This window comes from Brassica oleracea, chromosome C8 (assembly GCF_000695525.1).
Source record: "Brassica oleracea var. oleracea cultivar TO1000 chromosome C8, BOL, whole genome shotgun sequence".
Classification (NCBI taxonomy): Eukaryota; Viridiplantae; Streptophyta; class Magnoliopsida; order Brassicales; family Brassicaceae; genus Brassica; species Brassica oleracea.
This window is the reverse complement of record NC_027755.1, coordinates 30,133,716-30,149,897: the sequence shown is the minus strand read 5'-3', so window position 1 is coordinate 30,149,897 and position 16,182 is coordinate 30,133,716. Positions and strand designations below refer to the sequence as shown.

Sequence of the window (16,182 nt, the reverse complement as noted above, 5' to 3'; positions counted from 1 at the left end):
AAGTATTAGAAAACCTAAAATACAAAAAGATTATTTTAATATATATATATATATATTATCACATATATATAATAATGTCAAATTTTCAATTAATATCGTTAATAGAATATTTGAAACACTAATATTCCTTTTATAAAACTACTTTATAATAGAAAATTAGATGTTCTATTACAAAATCATAATATAAAATTGTAACTAACCAAATATGATATACTCTAAAATATTTTAAATTAATGTGCAACATTTTATCGTAAAATATTTTATAAATTAAAAATGTTTTAAATTAATGTTTAATATCTAATCTATTAAAAAAGAAGTACAAATATAAATGATCCCTTAGTTTTTCAAATTATTTACAATCATATGCCTTTGAAGTAATAAATTTACCTACTTTTTAGTATTCTTGTCTTTTACAATTTAATTAATGTATTTTCCTAAAATGAAGTACAACCAATTATGTATTACTTATTTAAAAAATTTCCTATAATCTAGCTAAACAATAAATTATACTTAATCAATGTCAAAAATGTAACAAGATTTTATTATTACGGGTTGGTTATCTTTTTATTTTGGTATATTAACTATGTCTAAACCAACATAAAAGTGTTATAAAAATACATAATATAAAACAAAAAACTGTAAATAATATATTGAATTATTTGATCGTATAAACCAAATATAACAACAGATAATAATTTTATTTTACATTTAATTTTTTATCCATAAAAAATACATTTTCACGAACACACGGGTTATATTTTAAAAATATAGTTTTTACAGTTGACGGATCCAAAAATAAAATAAAATTATTCATTATAAATTGTAAAATTATTATGTTTAAAAATATATTAAATAATTATTTAATATAAATAAAATTTAAAATATATATATTACCATTTATATAAGATAAATATATTTTTTTTGCAAAACAAAAACGAATATCCGCGCGGATGCGCGGGTCAAGCTCTTGTCTTGTCTTAAAATATCATCCAATACCGAACTATTTATTCCTAAGAATTAAAAATGTTTAAAAAACATGTAAATCATCTATTAACATCACCAACTTGAAAATTATTATGTAAATTTTTTATTTATAAATATGTATTTTTACGCATATTTACATTATTGATTTTATTGGAAAAAAATATAACAAAACAAATGTATATAAAATTAGCTAATATTATTGCTGTTGAAAACACAATTAAATTATTGTCGTTCTCTCTCATTGGGTTCAATTGCTACCAAATACTCCATCCGTTCCCGAAAGTAAGATTTTTTAGATTTTTTTCTTGTTTCACAAAGATAGATTTTCTATATTGTTAAGATACTTTTTATACTTTTGAGAAATATTAATTGAAAATATTTAAATTGATTAAATTTCATTGGTGGAAAGTTATTGGAAAGTGTATAATAAAGTAAAAAAAATAAGTTATGAATATTTATTAAATTTTTAATAAACGTACATATTCTAGAAAATTTTACTTTCAGAAACGGAGGAATAATAACGTATCAGTAAAGCTCAAAAGTTACAATTGGGCCTTAATTCGATTTACCTTACTTTAAGATGGGCGTTGAAGAAGTTACACATCTTACATGTCCCGGGATCCGCCGAACCCAATCCCAATATCATAGCTCCATAAAAATGCACTATGAGAAAGATCATCTTCATCTAGATTCAATTTTTTAAAATAATAATTGCGTTTTCAATCAAGTGAAAATAGCGCCTTTAGTTACTAATTTAAATTTTAAACGTTTGATCATCTTTTAAAAAACTCCACACGAATATCTTTTAAATTTAACATAGATCTTCTATAAATTTGTTTTCAGCTTTAGGTTCACACATAACTATCACTTACCAAAGATAAAGATTTATTAGGAATAACCCACGTGGAAAATTCAAAGAAACTTTAACTAATATATAAATGGTTAGAACCAATCCATTTACTACCGGTTGATTTTAAGTTTGAAGCACATAATAATTCTGAATTTAACATGGTATCATAGCATAAATCCTTAATTAAAAGTCCTATTTAACCCTCTCGACGGGGTATAGTTGTCGTATTAAATTCGTTCGACCGAATATAAATGTCTTCAAATTTTGAGATTTTTGACCGATAAGAACTTTCATCTCAAAGATTTGTATTATAGATAAGTATCATACATCGGGAACTCAATGAAACTTTAAATAATATATAAAGAATTAACGTCAATCCATTTACTATCGATTGATTTTAAGTTACAAGTGCGTAATAAACCCGAATCTAACACGATTAAACCTATACAGCATACAATTTTTCAAAAAAAAAAAAAATAATAAAAAAGATTAGACCTATATGAAAAAAATAAACGTAAAATTAATCATTTACTTTTAAAATTAACAAAGAATAAAATAAACGAAAAGGCGTGAAATGAAGAATATTGAAAAAGTGAACATTTCGTGGAAATAAAAAAAATATAAATGGAATGGGCTGTTGTATCTGAGTTTGTATCTGCCCATTGGGCTTGCTTTAATAAAAAGCAAATGTCGACAAAAGAAAAAAAAAGAACTTTTCTTGGAAGTGGAGTTTTTTTCTGTGTCGTCTATGACTAATGATGACTCATATAACAGACTGGGCGTTACGGAAAAAATCGAAAAAGGGCAAAATGGTAATTTAGCAGCAGAAAATACCGAACAAGAGTCTTGCTCCTTATTAATAATAAAACCTCCCCGCTAAAGCAGTTAAGACAGAGAGAGAGAGAGAGAGAGAGAGAGCAGGTACAGACCCCAAATTCAATTATTCTTTTCTTTTCGAAACTCAATTCTAAAGAAAAATGGATCGATCGGAGCCGTTACCTTTCCCATCATCCGCCGATTCCAATGAAGTCACCACCGCCGCTGCCGGAGACTCAAGCGGTGGTGGTTACGAGATTAAGAGCAAAGTGAAAGGACCTTGGTCTACGGAGGAAGACGCGGTGCTAACGAAGCTTGTGAGCAAGTTAGGTCCAAGGAACTGGAGTTTGATCGCTCGCGGTATCCCTGGACGCTCTGGCAAATCGTGTCGATTGCGTTGGTGTAATCAGCTTGACCCTTGTCTTAAGCGTAAACCGTTCTCCGGTTAGTTCAATTCAAAAACCTTCGGTTTTGACCGGTTAACCATCTATAAAATCATATTTCTGATTGTATTGATTCCATGATGATGTTTTGTTTCATGTGTGTTTTCTGAAGGTTAGAGATTGAGATGTAAATGAGAATTTAGTTGAAGGTTTTGTTATTCTGATGCAATTTAGTGTAAATGCAGGGCCCGTGCCACTGAAGCATTGACCTATAGGTTATAGACTCCCAAATTTATAAAAAAAAATAAAATTATTGAATTTTTTACTAAATCGTCTATAGTCCCCAAAATCTTAGGGCCGGCTTGTAAAACTATAAATCTTGAAAAGTCTCTTCTTTGTTAATATGAAGCATACAAAAGATGAACAAGAACATGTTTGTATATTCCTTTAGGTTTAGCTTCTTGAATATTGATGCTTTTCTTTTTTTTGATCTCTGTTGCAGATGAGGAAGATCATATGATCATCTCTGCTCACGCCATTCACGGTAACAAATGGGCCGTGATTGCGAAAATGTTACCAGGAAGAACAGATAACGCTATCAAGAACCACTGGAACTCAACTCTTAGACGTAAATACGCAGATCTTTGGAAGAACAGTAACCAAGTTACTACTGCTTACATCAAGAACGAAAATGTCGAACAACAACTGCCTCAAGAAGAGATTGTTTCACCACCAGAGGTTCCACAAGTTGTTGATGTTCCAATGTATGATGAGCCTACACAAGTTCTTGATGATGTTACAATGGATGATGCATCGCCCAATGAACCTCAAGAACAGGCTCCTATAGAGAAGAGTAGCATTCCTGTGTTTCGCCCGGTGGCTCGTGCTGGCGCGTTCAGGGTGTATAACCCAAACAGCCAGAGAAATGGGTACAGGGATCAGAATGTGGTTCCGTGTGAAGGACCGTTGATTCAAGCGGCTAAACCTGATTCATTAGCTGGTAAATTTCTACAATCTCTTTGCGGCGAACCTAACATACCTTCAAAATGTGGTCACGGTTGCTCTACTCATCCAGCTGAACCCGGTAAGTCGGTGTTGGGGGCTGAGTTTGTGGATTACGAGGAGCCTTGTCCAGTTTTCAACCAAGAACTGATATCTATAGCTACTGATTTGAACAACATTGCGTGGATAAAGAGTGGTCTTGACAATGCCATTGTCAGAGAAGCAGAACAGAATTTGAAGATGGATCAAATCACTTTCAATGATCCTCGAATCAGGTTTTCTGGAATGATGCCTAGACAACATTTCTTCTGTGCAAGAAGCTAAAACTCAGATGTTTTTTTCTGACATTTTGATTCGTATTTGATGGAAAGAGAGATCACAAAAGAGAAGAAGGAAGAAGGCTTGCTATATATTATTTCTTGATAATGTCATTTACAAGCACTTTTCTCCTTAGTTTTTTTTTCTTTTTACATATAAGTATTTACAAAACATAATATGAAGATCAATTTACAATTTTTCAAAAAAATATTCTTGAAACGTCTTCATCCTTTTAATCATTCAGAATCTCCAAAATCTTCAATAGCTGTGACTTTAGAGGACTTGAGATTCCATGAATCTGTGCTAACCTTCAATGGAATCATCATGGGACTAGTATAGTCTCCAAAGCTAAACCCACTTTCTTCATTTTCCTTGGTACACAAGTCACCTGGAGGCAAGAAGAAATCAGAAGACAAACCCTTCACATTAAAACCCACTTCTTCAATCTCCCAGCTCTCTTCCATTGTTGTCTTTGAATGACTCTCTAAGCTCTCATCAAGCCTCAGTAATGATACGCGTGTTCTTCCTTTATGAGCTATCTGAATCCCATCAACGCTCTTGTAATCTTGGATCATTGTCTCAGAGGTGGTTTCCCACAAGACTACATCTTCTTCCTCAGGACCAGTCTTGATCCTTACGAGATAAGTGTCTTCTAGTTGAACCAAGAGTCCTGTTCTTTGACTAAAACAACCCCACACTGTATGCTTCACCGTCTCCATGCCTCTCTTGCTTCTTGATTTAAGCTCTGAAGGCTGTGTTTCGAGCTTAAGCACGAAGCATTCTTCCTCGTTAACCCCTTTCTCCCCCACGCAAACCGATCCAGAAAACATATTCGCTGTGGTTTTTGGATCAAGCCCTTGGAGGAACCTTCTAAGTGGACCAGAACACTCATTAGAAGCTTGAGAATGTTCGAGCCAAGGACTTTGCTTCCACGCCACGTTACCATCACAACCAGCACTGACTTTACAACCGGAAACCACAAGCTCTAGACTCCATTGACTCGAGCCTTTCTTCCATAACACGAAACCACCCACCTCTCCTCCGTTTACGTTGTTGACGTTTCTGATCTTTAACATCTTCTTCTTCCTCTTTCCAATTAGGGTTTTCGCTGCACAAAACTCTGTGACTCCCATTTTAACTTTCCCCATCGCGTACATGCTCTCTACTCCAGCCAATGCCGTCTCTCCTCCAGCTGCTGCGGTGTATTGCTTCACTATGTACTTAGCCATGGCTGCTTCCTATTATAACCCAAAAACAGAGCAAAGGTAATATGAGAAAACTTGTTGCTCAAGTTAATAACACTAATTTATGCATTTACATCTATGAAAAATAATTTTTCTTATAATAAAGAGGAAAATCTCTTAGATAACAAAAATAATTATTAAAATAGCAAAAAAGAAACAAAAAAATCTCTAAGTAATATTAATTAAACGGTAAAATGAATAAATTACTTCAAGCCTTAAATCTTTAAGTAATATTACTTTTTAAATAATAAATCCTAAACTTATATTGCTAAGCTTGAATCCAAATATGAAACCTACATATGAGTATCTTTTAAAAAAATTATGATATTTTAAGAAAAAAATTCATTGTATGCTATTTTGAAACAAAAATGTGTGTTTAGTGATATATAAGACCATTCCTCTAATAAAAATCTTGTTATATAAAGAAAAAAAAAACAACCAATCGACGTCTAAATATTTTGTTCTGTTTAAATGAATATATTTATTTACTTACAATAGATTGGTTCTTGATGAGTTTGGAGATGGGATGATCAAGAACGTCGTGATCAGAGGAGACAGGAAGAGGGATCAACGGAGCTCCAACGATTCCAAGAAGCATCTGAATCTGAGCGTCACGGCCACCGAACAGAGTGGCGAGGCTGCTATTGTTATCCGGCGGTGACCGGAGCAAACTAGACTTGACACTTCGCCAAGCGCCGGTCTTGTTGTTCTCAGAACAAAACAACTCCTCAGGCATGGGAACTTCCAACACCGTCTCTAAACCATCTTCTCTGTCGAAGTTAGGACAAAGCGTTCTCATGTTTCCACTCTTACAACAAATCTTGGAATAAACGAAGAGAAAAGAGAAGGTTTAATATGTTATAAGAGATTGAATGGTATAAGCTCATGGGTGGGGGTTATATATGTGAAAATATTATTAGAGAAATAAAGATGACCAACCGACCGAAGCCGATCTGATGCTATTTGTATATTGTCGTGTTCGCACGCTTCATGTCTCCCTTTGCTCTCTGTGACAATTTAATATTTAAGATAAATTAATAAAAGTAATAGTCTCTCCGTTTCAATATAGATGATATTTTAGAAAAATATTTTGTTCCAATTTACATGAAGTTTTGAGGTTAACTTTAACTTTATTGGAAACTGTTCAACCAATTAGATTTTATCGTCTTTTTTATAATTGGTTAAATGATTTAAAAACTATATTTTTAAAAATGCTTTTTGACTTAAATCTAACTTTTTTTAATCTTTGTGCATTAAGGCAAAACATCAAGTATTATGAAACAAAGGAGTATATATTTCCACTTAAAGTAAGAAATACATTTTCTTTTTTTGTCGTGGAGGAAGAAATACATTGAGCTTTGTCTTTTCCGCCTTATATGTATATATTCTTGACTATAAAATTAGGTTAAAAGTTATGTTAAGCTCTTTTTTTTTTGTTGCTTTAACTTTGGTGTTATGTTAAGCTTTTAATTGGTGAAAGAGGACTTTGTCCTTTGGTGCACTTCAATTTAATGTGTCTATTTGTTTTTATTAATATAGTCGTGTTCAATATACGGCGCCGATGTAAACGCATATTGAAAGGTTAAGTCATACAGTATTATAAGAACTAAATTAAATAATCAGCGGTTTTTTTCCTTTAGTTGTAAATAATTAGATCGAGATAAAAACGCGTGGAAACAACTTTTTTTCTCTTTCAGAGTTTTGAAATTTTCAACAAGTATTTAAAGTTTTAAACCACTGCTTTCCTTTGCTGCAATTTCGTTGACATTGTTACGTAGCAATGTGGGTATGAGTGTCAATTGCCAGTTGGTGCAGTTCTATCACATCCCGATCACATCACAGCTCCGATCACATCACAGCTAACCTGTGTACAACGATTGATTAACCGTATTTCCAGTGCTCTGATTTTCTTTTGATGTTTGGTATCTCGCCAAAAAGGGACTAATCTTTTGTGATTTTATTAATCACAAAAGTCAATGTGAAATCTTATTCATTTTAATTGTCTAGCTTAATTGGCTCATACTATATTTTTGTCAACGGGGCTATGTTAATAATACAAGGGTGTTAGTTTCCAATCCTTTGAATTTAAATATTATTTGTACAGAATATCATTTTTAAGTTTTTAGCAAAAAAAATAAATATCATTTTTAAGTTAGAAAATTTCAAAAACTGATTATCGACTAAGAATCTGGAAGTCTCGCAGTTTTCATATTATACATATATATATATATATATATAACTAACTACGACTTTACTTTTATACTCCATTTAACTTTTTTGAGTGGAAACCATTCAAACCAAGAATGGTTGATTTGGCAAAGATCATGCGTCTCCTTTTTATCTGCTTCTTCTTTTGACTTCTAAGTGTAATGTTTTCTCATTATGTACTTCATAAGATTCATTGAATATCGATTTTGTATATGTATTAGTTAGTGTTGTCAATTAATTAAGCAAAGTTCTATAAAACAATAATTTTATGGTTCTTAAGCTTTAAATAATCTTACTGTTAACACATATACATGTGTATATATAGGGTAGAAAATAATTAGTTCACAAAAATAACATTTTTAGAGCATCTCCAAAAGACACTCTATAACTTCAAATATGAAGTATTTTGCTTTCCAAAAAGGAACTTCAAATTTAAAGTTTTGAGGAGTGAAACTCTATATTTGAAGTTTCACTTCTTAAAACTTCAAATTTGAAGTTTCATATTTTTATTTGTATTTTGGTCCTTACAATTACACATCACATTTATAATTCATAAATATTTTCTTGTTTATTATTTTAATTCTTATAAAAATTATATCTCATAAATATTTTAAGTTTTGTTTACAAAATTTAAGTTTACACATAATATTAAATAGAACTTTAAAAGAAGATTAATAAGCAAAAAAATATTTTATAATTTCAAATATAAAATTTTTTGCTATCTAAAAAAAGAACTTTAAAATTTCAAATTTTTATTTGTATTTTGGTCCCTACAATTACACATCACATTTATAATTCATAAATATTTTTTTGCTTATTATTTTAATTCTTATAAAAATTATATCTCATAAATATTTTAAGTTTTGTTTACAAAATTTAAGTTTGCACATAAAATTAAATAAAATTTTAAAAGAAGATTTAAAATATTTAAAACTAGATTTAGATAACAAAAATATACTAAAGAAACTTAACAATTTTTTTTAAAAAAAAATTACATGAAGACATAACTATCACACGGATTTAAATATTACAACAACACTAATAATCAGGTAAGTTTGATCTGGAACCTTCAAAATTTCCAAATATTGTCTAATTTTTTTTTTTGTGTAATTGAAGATGGTTGTTGTTGTTGTTGATGATGTCTTTTCGTATAATTCTTTCTTGTTCATATTGAATATATTCACGAGTATTAATATCATCGATAAAAGTTAGTCTCTTAGCAATATTTTATGTTTTTCTTTTACTTTTTTGTTCTGATCTAATGTATTTACAAGTATTAATATCTCCTAATTTCAACAATTTTTATCTCTAATCTACAAATTAAAAATGAGGAGAGCTATTTTTACTTCGAAATGCACAAGTAGATCATATATTCATTACAAAAATCACTTTATAGAATAATATGGTATTTTGTTTGAAGTTTAATATTAATTAAGTTATTTTGTTTAAAAATTTATATTTTAATATACTATTTTATTAATTAATATTGTTGTAATATTTTATATATGTGCTAGTTATTTACAAAAGTTTTATGAATTCAAATTAGTTATGACAAATATAAGAACCATATTATAAAATACAAAGGAACGACGAGGAATAATGCATTCTCTAACATTTCTAAAAAAATTCACCATTCATAAGGATAATTTTTTCTTTTCATTCCCTGCCATTCCTTTTTTTGTAAAGAAATAAAGAACAAGGTTATTCCTTGTTAAATATGGGATGGAACAACCATTTCTGCAATTTTATTCATCTACGTTCTTTTCCTATTCGTTTCTCTTGTTTTCAGAATGATCACCAGTCGGTCCGTGTTCCTAGTGTTCCTATTTTGAAGAACACTAGGAACAAATAAAAAAAGAATGAAGAGGAATAAAATTAAAAAAAATTAGTGGGAATGATTGTTCCTCCTAAAAAATAATGAGGAATAATTTTTCTTTGTTATTCTCTACAGAAAAAAGAATGATACTCCCTCTGTTTTTAATTATAAGTAGTTTTACCTAAAAGCACAAATATTTAGAAAGTTGTTATTTAAAAAAATATATAATTTAATCAATTAATTCAACCAATTATAAAAAGCTTGACATTATTTTATTGGTCACACAATAGCCAATAAATGAAAAAAGTGCATTGAAATATGTAAACTACTTATATTGTGAAACAAACTGTTTTTGCTAAAACTACCTACATTTAAAAACAGGGGGAGTAAGAAATATAAAGAAAAATTAATTCGTTAAGGGAACCATAAGAAATTGAATGTTCCTTCTCATTCTCTTTGTCACCAATTTTGAAGTAAGTTTGAACTTTTACTTTTGCAGAAGAACATTTTTAAACTTTAAATATAGAGTTTTGGAAACTTCAAAATAGAGTTCTTTTTTGGAGATGTTATGATTGATTTTTGGTTTCCATGTATGTTTAAACGTGCCTGAAAAAATATAGTCTGCTTCATTTTATGAATATATATTACGTTAAAAACCAAACGAAAACTAACGTGATGCGAAGTATCTGTATATTTTATAAGTTCCTAATTTGTGTTCCCTGAGAGATGTGATCATCATAAAGCGATACACAAGAGACGTGACTGACTGACTTCTTACTCGTAAGAGATGAGATTATTAATCATACAATTTTCGTATGAATTAATCTAAAAATAGTATTTGCAGAAAACGATGAGAAATGGATAATGAAGAGACGACACTTTGATTGGGAAATGAATTGTCGGCCGAACGTGGCTGACGGCGTAGCATCAGACCGACTATTAATATTTCCCTTTAATTTGATTTGCTTGCCGTTACGGTTACATTAACAAATCAAAACCTTTTTATAATTTATACGGAGTAATTTATAACGAATATATAAATACTTGTGTCTATTAGTTGCATTCATCATGCATCAACTGAGTTCAATCTATATAATATGGTCTTAACAATATTTTGATTCTTTTCCACAAGAGCGATGTATTGTATACTATAGATTGAATTATTAGTGATTAATAATGACACGCACTCTGTTGGGATCTTCTGCAGATATGCAATTTGTCTGCACAACTCAGTGGTAGAATAAATATCACTTCTCGATACCAGAATAATTCAAACAAATATTGAAAATCGGAATCAAAATCTAGACTTGTTCATCATATCTTAAAGATTCTACGTGTGAGGTTGTTACAATAATTCAATATCTATAAGTAAACAATGCGACTTCATTACAATGTATAGTTAAATATTGTTATTGTTTTGGGGGGGAAAGTCCCGTCAAATACTGCAGGAGAGTAGTATATATTTATGTTGCAAGAGAATGGGTAGGATTGGACAAATAAAAATATTTTCTTTCCCTATTATATGGTTTTATAGTTATCCGTTTTCTATTAGAATATTGATATTCCTTAATATATTTGGTGACCAATGAAATTGGAAATAAAAGAGAAATTCCTAATTTATCTCTACTTTGATGGACAGTTGAGATTAATCTAAAGGAAACCCTAAAGAGGAATTATGTCATCTCTCCACCTATAAATACATACCTTTAGACCATCATAAATATATCCTAAAAGCAACAACTAACGTTGTAGGCGAAGCGAGAGAAACCTAAAAGTTCCTAAGAAGAGATTGAGCTGTTCATCTTCCATTCAGGATTCAATCCATTCATGAAGATCTCTCAGGCACAATGAATCCAAATAACTCTATAAACATTCATATGATTCTATTATGTGATTAACCTAGATGTTTAAAGATCTTAGGGTTCATGTATAAATTTAACTTACAGCGATGAAAGTGAATTTGAACCGATCTGAATCCGACATAAATACTGAATGTGTCTTGTTTTATGGTATTTTGGGTTATGGGTATTATCCGAACCCGAACATAAATGAATCCGATAGAACCCGAAACATTCAAAACTCCAAAAAGAACTTGAACCAAACATGATCTTAATTCCTAATATGTATCCAAAATACACTAAGATATTAAAATCAATTATCCATTACATGAAGGTTGATGGTTGAAGGTGGCCGTTGAAGGTTGAAGCTTTTAAATTGTGGTTTTGTTTTCATTCAGTAATGTTTCTCATTTCAAGAGAACTTGGTTTTCGTTTTATGCTTCCATTTATTTGGTTTTCTTTCTATCAATAACTATGTTTACCTTTCGTTTGATTTTGAATGATCAAGTTTGATGTCCTTTTTTTATTTATTTTTGAATCGATTTTACTTATGTCTTAGTTACAAAATATGTACAAATCAAGTACTTTAAAACCGAAGAAAAAAATTTGATTACAAAGTAGGTACAAATCATGTAATTTCAAACCGAATAATCGAATGGGACTTGAGCCCGAAAGTACATCGGGCTATACCAATTCTTTGAAAATTTACTAACTTCTACCCGAACCCGATAGAATCCGAACCAAACTTTCATATAATCTGAATGGGGCTGATTTTGATAAACTCGAAAAGCCGAGATCCGATTGGACAAAACCGAAACCCGATTGGGACCCCGAATGCCGAGGCCTGTATAAGTTACAATTGAATTTACCAAATCTATCAATTCAATCAAACTACCAAACTAAGGAAGGGAGATAACAAAATCCAATTGATTTATTTTCTAATTGGCACATTAAGAGCTTTGAGGATTGTTGGTCGTACTTTCTCCCTGACACTAGTCGGTTTTCAAAATATTGGTTTGATCTGTTAAAAGCTGCCTATTTGAAGATTTGTAATGTAGATGTGCTATCAATAGTTCAGAACAGTTTAAAACGACCTATAGTTCTTGATATAAACTAGCAAACAACACAATTCATAATTTGAAAGTTCAAAAATCACATAGACATATTTCGTACAAAACTCGGGAGGAGACCATGATATTATTTCCAAAAACTTATACTAAAACTTAGGCATACGGAAAAAACAAAGATTGATATTTGAGTATCAAAAGGTGGTTATTCTTTATATGAAAGTTGTAAGTCTTATATAGTCCATGCACGTACGATTGATCGAGTTGAATAATAGCTTCTAGTTTTTTGTATTCTTTGTATCAGTGCCGCCATATATTTCAAGCTTAAATTTGGCATGTGATGTGCTTTAGATATCTCCAATTTTGATTTTTGAACCAAGTTCTTTTCTTTGAAACATGTTCAATAAGAATCTCTCTATCCGTAAGAGCATCTACAAAAATATTATTTAATTTTTAAAATTTTATATTTGAAGTTTCAAAGTGTTCTAATCGAAAAGTAAAACTTTAAACTTAACTTCAAAATTATTTGTATTTCCCATTATGGTCTTTATATTTGTTATAGTTAATTTAAATTCATATAACTTTTATAAATAACAAACACATATATAAAAATATTACAACAATACTAATTAACAAAATCTTACACTAAAAACTATTATAAATACAATTACATAATTAAATATTAAACTACAAACAAAATACCACATTATTGTTGTCTAATTATAGTTTTAAAATTTTAAAAATATTAAACTACAAGCAAATAAGTTTCTTTTGTAATATTCTTCTTGTTTTAAAATATTTTAAATTTTATTTTAAATTTTATTTAATTTTTATGTGTAAAACTTTAATTTATAAAAACTAATTTGAAATATTTATGAAATATAAGTTTTTTAAAGATTATACGATAAATAAGAAAATATTTAAGAATTATAAATGTAATTTGTAATGGTAAGGATCAAAATGCAAATAAAAAGATGAAACTTAAAATTTGAAGTTTTGAAGTTATATATTTTTTTTGGAGATGCTCTAAGCGATTGCCACTTTCCAAAAATCAAAACCGGAAAAAAAAATTACCAATTTCCTAACCGTTTGTTAACTTATGTGATTGTCCACTTCGGGCCGGTAGATACAACGATGAGAATCAAGGTTTGGGATGATGTTGCGATGTCACATTCTACTGTGACTAATCATTCGTTACTTGCGGAGATTGAAATGCGGTGTAACGTGATCGCAAGTGGCAACTTTAATTTTTTGTATAACGTTTTATCAAATTTTGATTAGTTTGTGTCTCTATCTTTATACTACTTTGATTTATGTGTTAAGGATCTTGCCTTTTGGTTTTCATATTGCTGTTATGTACGATGTGGCTTCTACTATTGTAATCGCTTAACCTAGTAATGAAAAAATTGGTGAACAAAAAAATATGTGCTTTAGATATCTCCAATTTTGATTTTTGAACCAGGTTCTTTTCTTTGAACCATGTTCAATAAGATTTTAACCAAGTTCGATTGCATAGTACCTGTCAACTAAACAAGTCTAGATCCCTAGATCAGAAAGAAAAATAATAAAATGTTTTGTTTTGGAATTTATGTATTATCTTTTGGATTGAAGAAATGCATTATTAGCATGTTCAACCACCAAATAAAAGTTGGGCTAATTTGCTTAATGAAAATAGCTGTGCATATATGAGATTATTGCGAATCATTGTTAAGAACTCCATATCAAAAATCTGAAAAGGCCTAAAATAATATATTAGAGATAAACCATTTATAAAAGTGATGTTATTAGCAGTGTGAGAAAATAAACTCACTAGGAAAAAGAATGAAAAATCAAAATCAAGGTTCCGACCATCGTGTCGCTGATTGCGGACAGTTCATGAAGCTGACACGAGGGTAGCAACTGACGTGTTCCCATCAACCATGATCGATCGCCCATAACAAGGTTTGCCTTCTTCCGCACGTGGGTTTTGTCTTTTTCTCACGTGCTTGTTCGGCGCCAAATTCGCTTTCGTATAATCCAGAAATCACCACTATTCTCAACTTCAACTACATTTGATTTTTCGAATTCTGTTTAGAAATATGCATAAATTCGGATAAATTTGGTTTAACATTCAAATCGATTTTGGTTTCGGTTTAGTTTGATAATTTTCCCATCCCTACATATAATGGTCCAACTATCCATGTTCTTTTACTAGTTCATAAGGATGAATAGTCATATGAAACCAAACAACCAACATTACTATTTTAAGAAGAAAAAAAAACAGAACATCAAATAGTAATGTTGGTTGTTTGGTTTAATATGTAAGTAGCTGTGTCACCTTCGCAGGCCACTCAAGCACGACTCAAACTTCGATAGTGGAACTATATGGGCCAGTGGATCCCGACAAAAAAGACGTATAGATGATGGTTTAAGACTTAAGTAAGGTTGGATTCAAACTTTAGGATTCCAATTTCAGTTTTTAGGACCAGATTCAGTTTAGTAAGAAACAGTTCTACCAGACAAAATTGGCTTGACATTCAAATTGTCTTTGGTTTGATTATCTTCGCCATCCATAAATGTAATAACTCATTTTTTCACTAGGATGAACGATCATATAAAACTCACACAACTAACATTATTATTTTAAGAGAAAGGATGGAAATATAACATCCGAAAGTTTGATACGAGTGCTTAAAAACATTGCTTCCCCGGTAAATTTTTCAAACTTGTAAAACCTTAGGAATCAAAAGACAAGGCATGCCTCACAAGTTTGTCTAAATAGTTGGACGAAGATCCATTTTTCCCCAAGCTTTTGTCAGCCATCTCTTTAAAGGCCAAGCACCTGTCTCTCATCCCATCTCCTTCAACTATCATTGCACTTTTTACTACCTTCTCAATCTCTCCCTTATTCATCATACTTCTCTCTAACACCTTCCCGACTCGCCATACATCAGCAATGTACCTTGCGTTCACAAGCTGGTCCGTGAAACAAGGCGTACATATCATTGGAACACCTTCACATATGCTCTCTACCGTTGAGTTCCATCCACAATGCGTCCAAAACACGCCAACCGCTGGATGAGCCAATACATCTAACTGATTCGCCCACTTCACAATTTTTCCCTTATCTCCAACGTTTTCCATAAAACCACAAGGCAATGAATCTAGCCACTCGGTCCCTCGGACCAACCCTGGCCTAACCACCCACAAGAAAGACTGTTTACTGTTTCTTAGACCCCAAGCAATCTCGAGAAACTCTTTCTCTTCTACATCTGCAAGGCTTCCAAAACTCGCGTAGACCACTGACTTTGGTTCTTGCTTGTCGAGCCAATTGATTGTTTCATTATCTTTTTTCTTTGTTTTCGGTGGGAGATCATTGTTATGTTTGTGAAATGGTCCGATGGGGAAGAAGGGAACATGGAAGTTGCTGCTCATATCTATGAGTTGGTCTCTTTCAAGATCTTCGAATGTATTCCATATGACTCCTGATGAAGACTTGACTCCTTCCACCATGTCGGTAATTATGCGGTATAGTTCATCTGGATCGTTCGTTTCTATTACCGGAAGATCCTTCACTTTCAGTGGTGGAAGCTCTATCACTGGATCATCTAGTCTAGAATCTGAATAAACAAATAATAATCTTTCATCCTTACTAATAAAAGGGACCTTTTGAGGCT

General features: G+C 31.0%; 3 protein-coding genes across 3 annotated transcripts in view; 1 reads left to right on the top strand and 2 right to left on the bottom strand.

Moving 5' to 3' along the window:
- Window positions 1-2,721: 2,721 nt before the first annotated feature.
- LOC106307367 lies at window positions 2,722-4,548 on the top strand. The gene is made up of 2 exons (XM_013744304.1): window positions 2,722-3,094; window positions 3,536-4,548. The coding sequence occupies exons 1-2, from the start codon at window positions 2,812-2,814 to the stop codon at window positions 4,357-4,359; spliced, it is 1,107 nt and encodes a 368-aa protein (XP_013599758.1). The 5' UTR covers window positions 2,722-2,811; the 3' UTR covers window positions 4,360-4,548.
- A 9-nt stretch (window positions 4,549-4,557) lies between these two features.
- Window positions 4,558-6,522, bottom strand: LOC106307366. The gene is made up of 2 exons (XM_013744303.1): window positions 6,091-6,522; window positions 4,558-5,591 (listed from the first exon to the last, which is right to left on the bottom strand). Exons 1-2 carry the CDS (start codon window positions 6,394-6,396, stop codon window positions 4,590-4,592), a joined length of 1,308 nt encoding a protein of 435 aa, XP_013599757.1. The 5' UTR covers window positions 6,397-6,522; the 3' UTR covers window positions 4,558-4,589.
- An 8,598-nt stretch (window positions 6,523-15,120) lies between these two features.
- Window positions 15,121-16,182, bottom strand: part of LOC106308248 (UDP-glycosyltransferase 76F1-like) — a 7,455-nt gene continuing 6,393 nt past the window's right edge. The window contains exon 2 of the mRNA XM_013745392.1: window positions 15,121-16,125. Within this exon, the coding sequence (XP_013600846.1) occupies window positions 15,242-16,125 (884 nt within the window). The 3' untranslated portion in view covers window positions 15,121-15,241. The remainder of the gene's footprint in view (window positions 16,126-16,182) is intronic.

Bases quoted from the DNA above. Each gene is read 5' to 3' on its own strand.
- LOC106307367 (XM_013744304.1), top strand. From the start codon at position 2,812: ATGGATCGATCGGAGCCGTTACCTTTCCCATCATCCGCCGATTCCAAT. The intron at 3,095-3,535 runs GTTAGTTCAATT...TCTCTGTTGCAG, and splicing joins TAAGCGTAAACCGTTCTCCG to ATGAGGAAGATCATATGATC.
- LOC106307366 (XM_013744303.1), bottom strand. From the start codon at position 6,396: ATGAGAACGCTTTGTCCTAACTTCGACAGAGAAGATGGTTTAGAGACG. The intron at 5,592-6,090 runs GTAAGTAAATAA...GGGTTATAATAG, and splicing joins TCATCAAGAACCAATCTATT to GAAGCAGCCATGGCTAAGTA.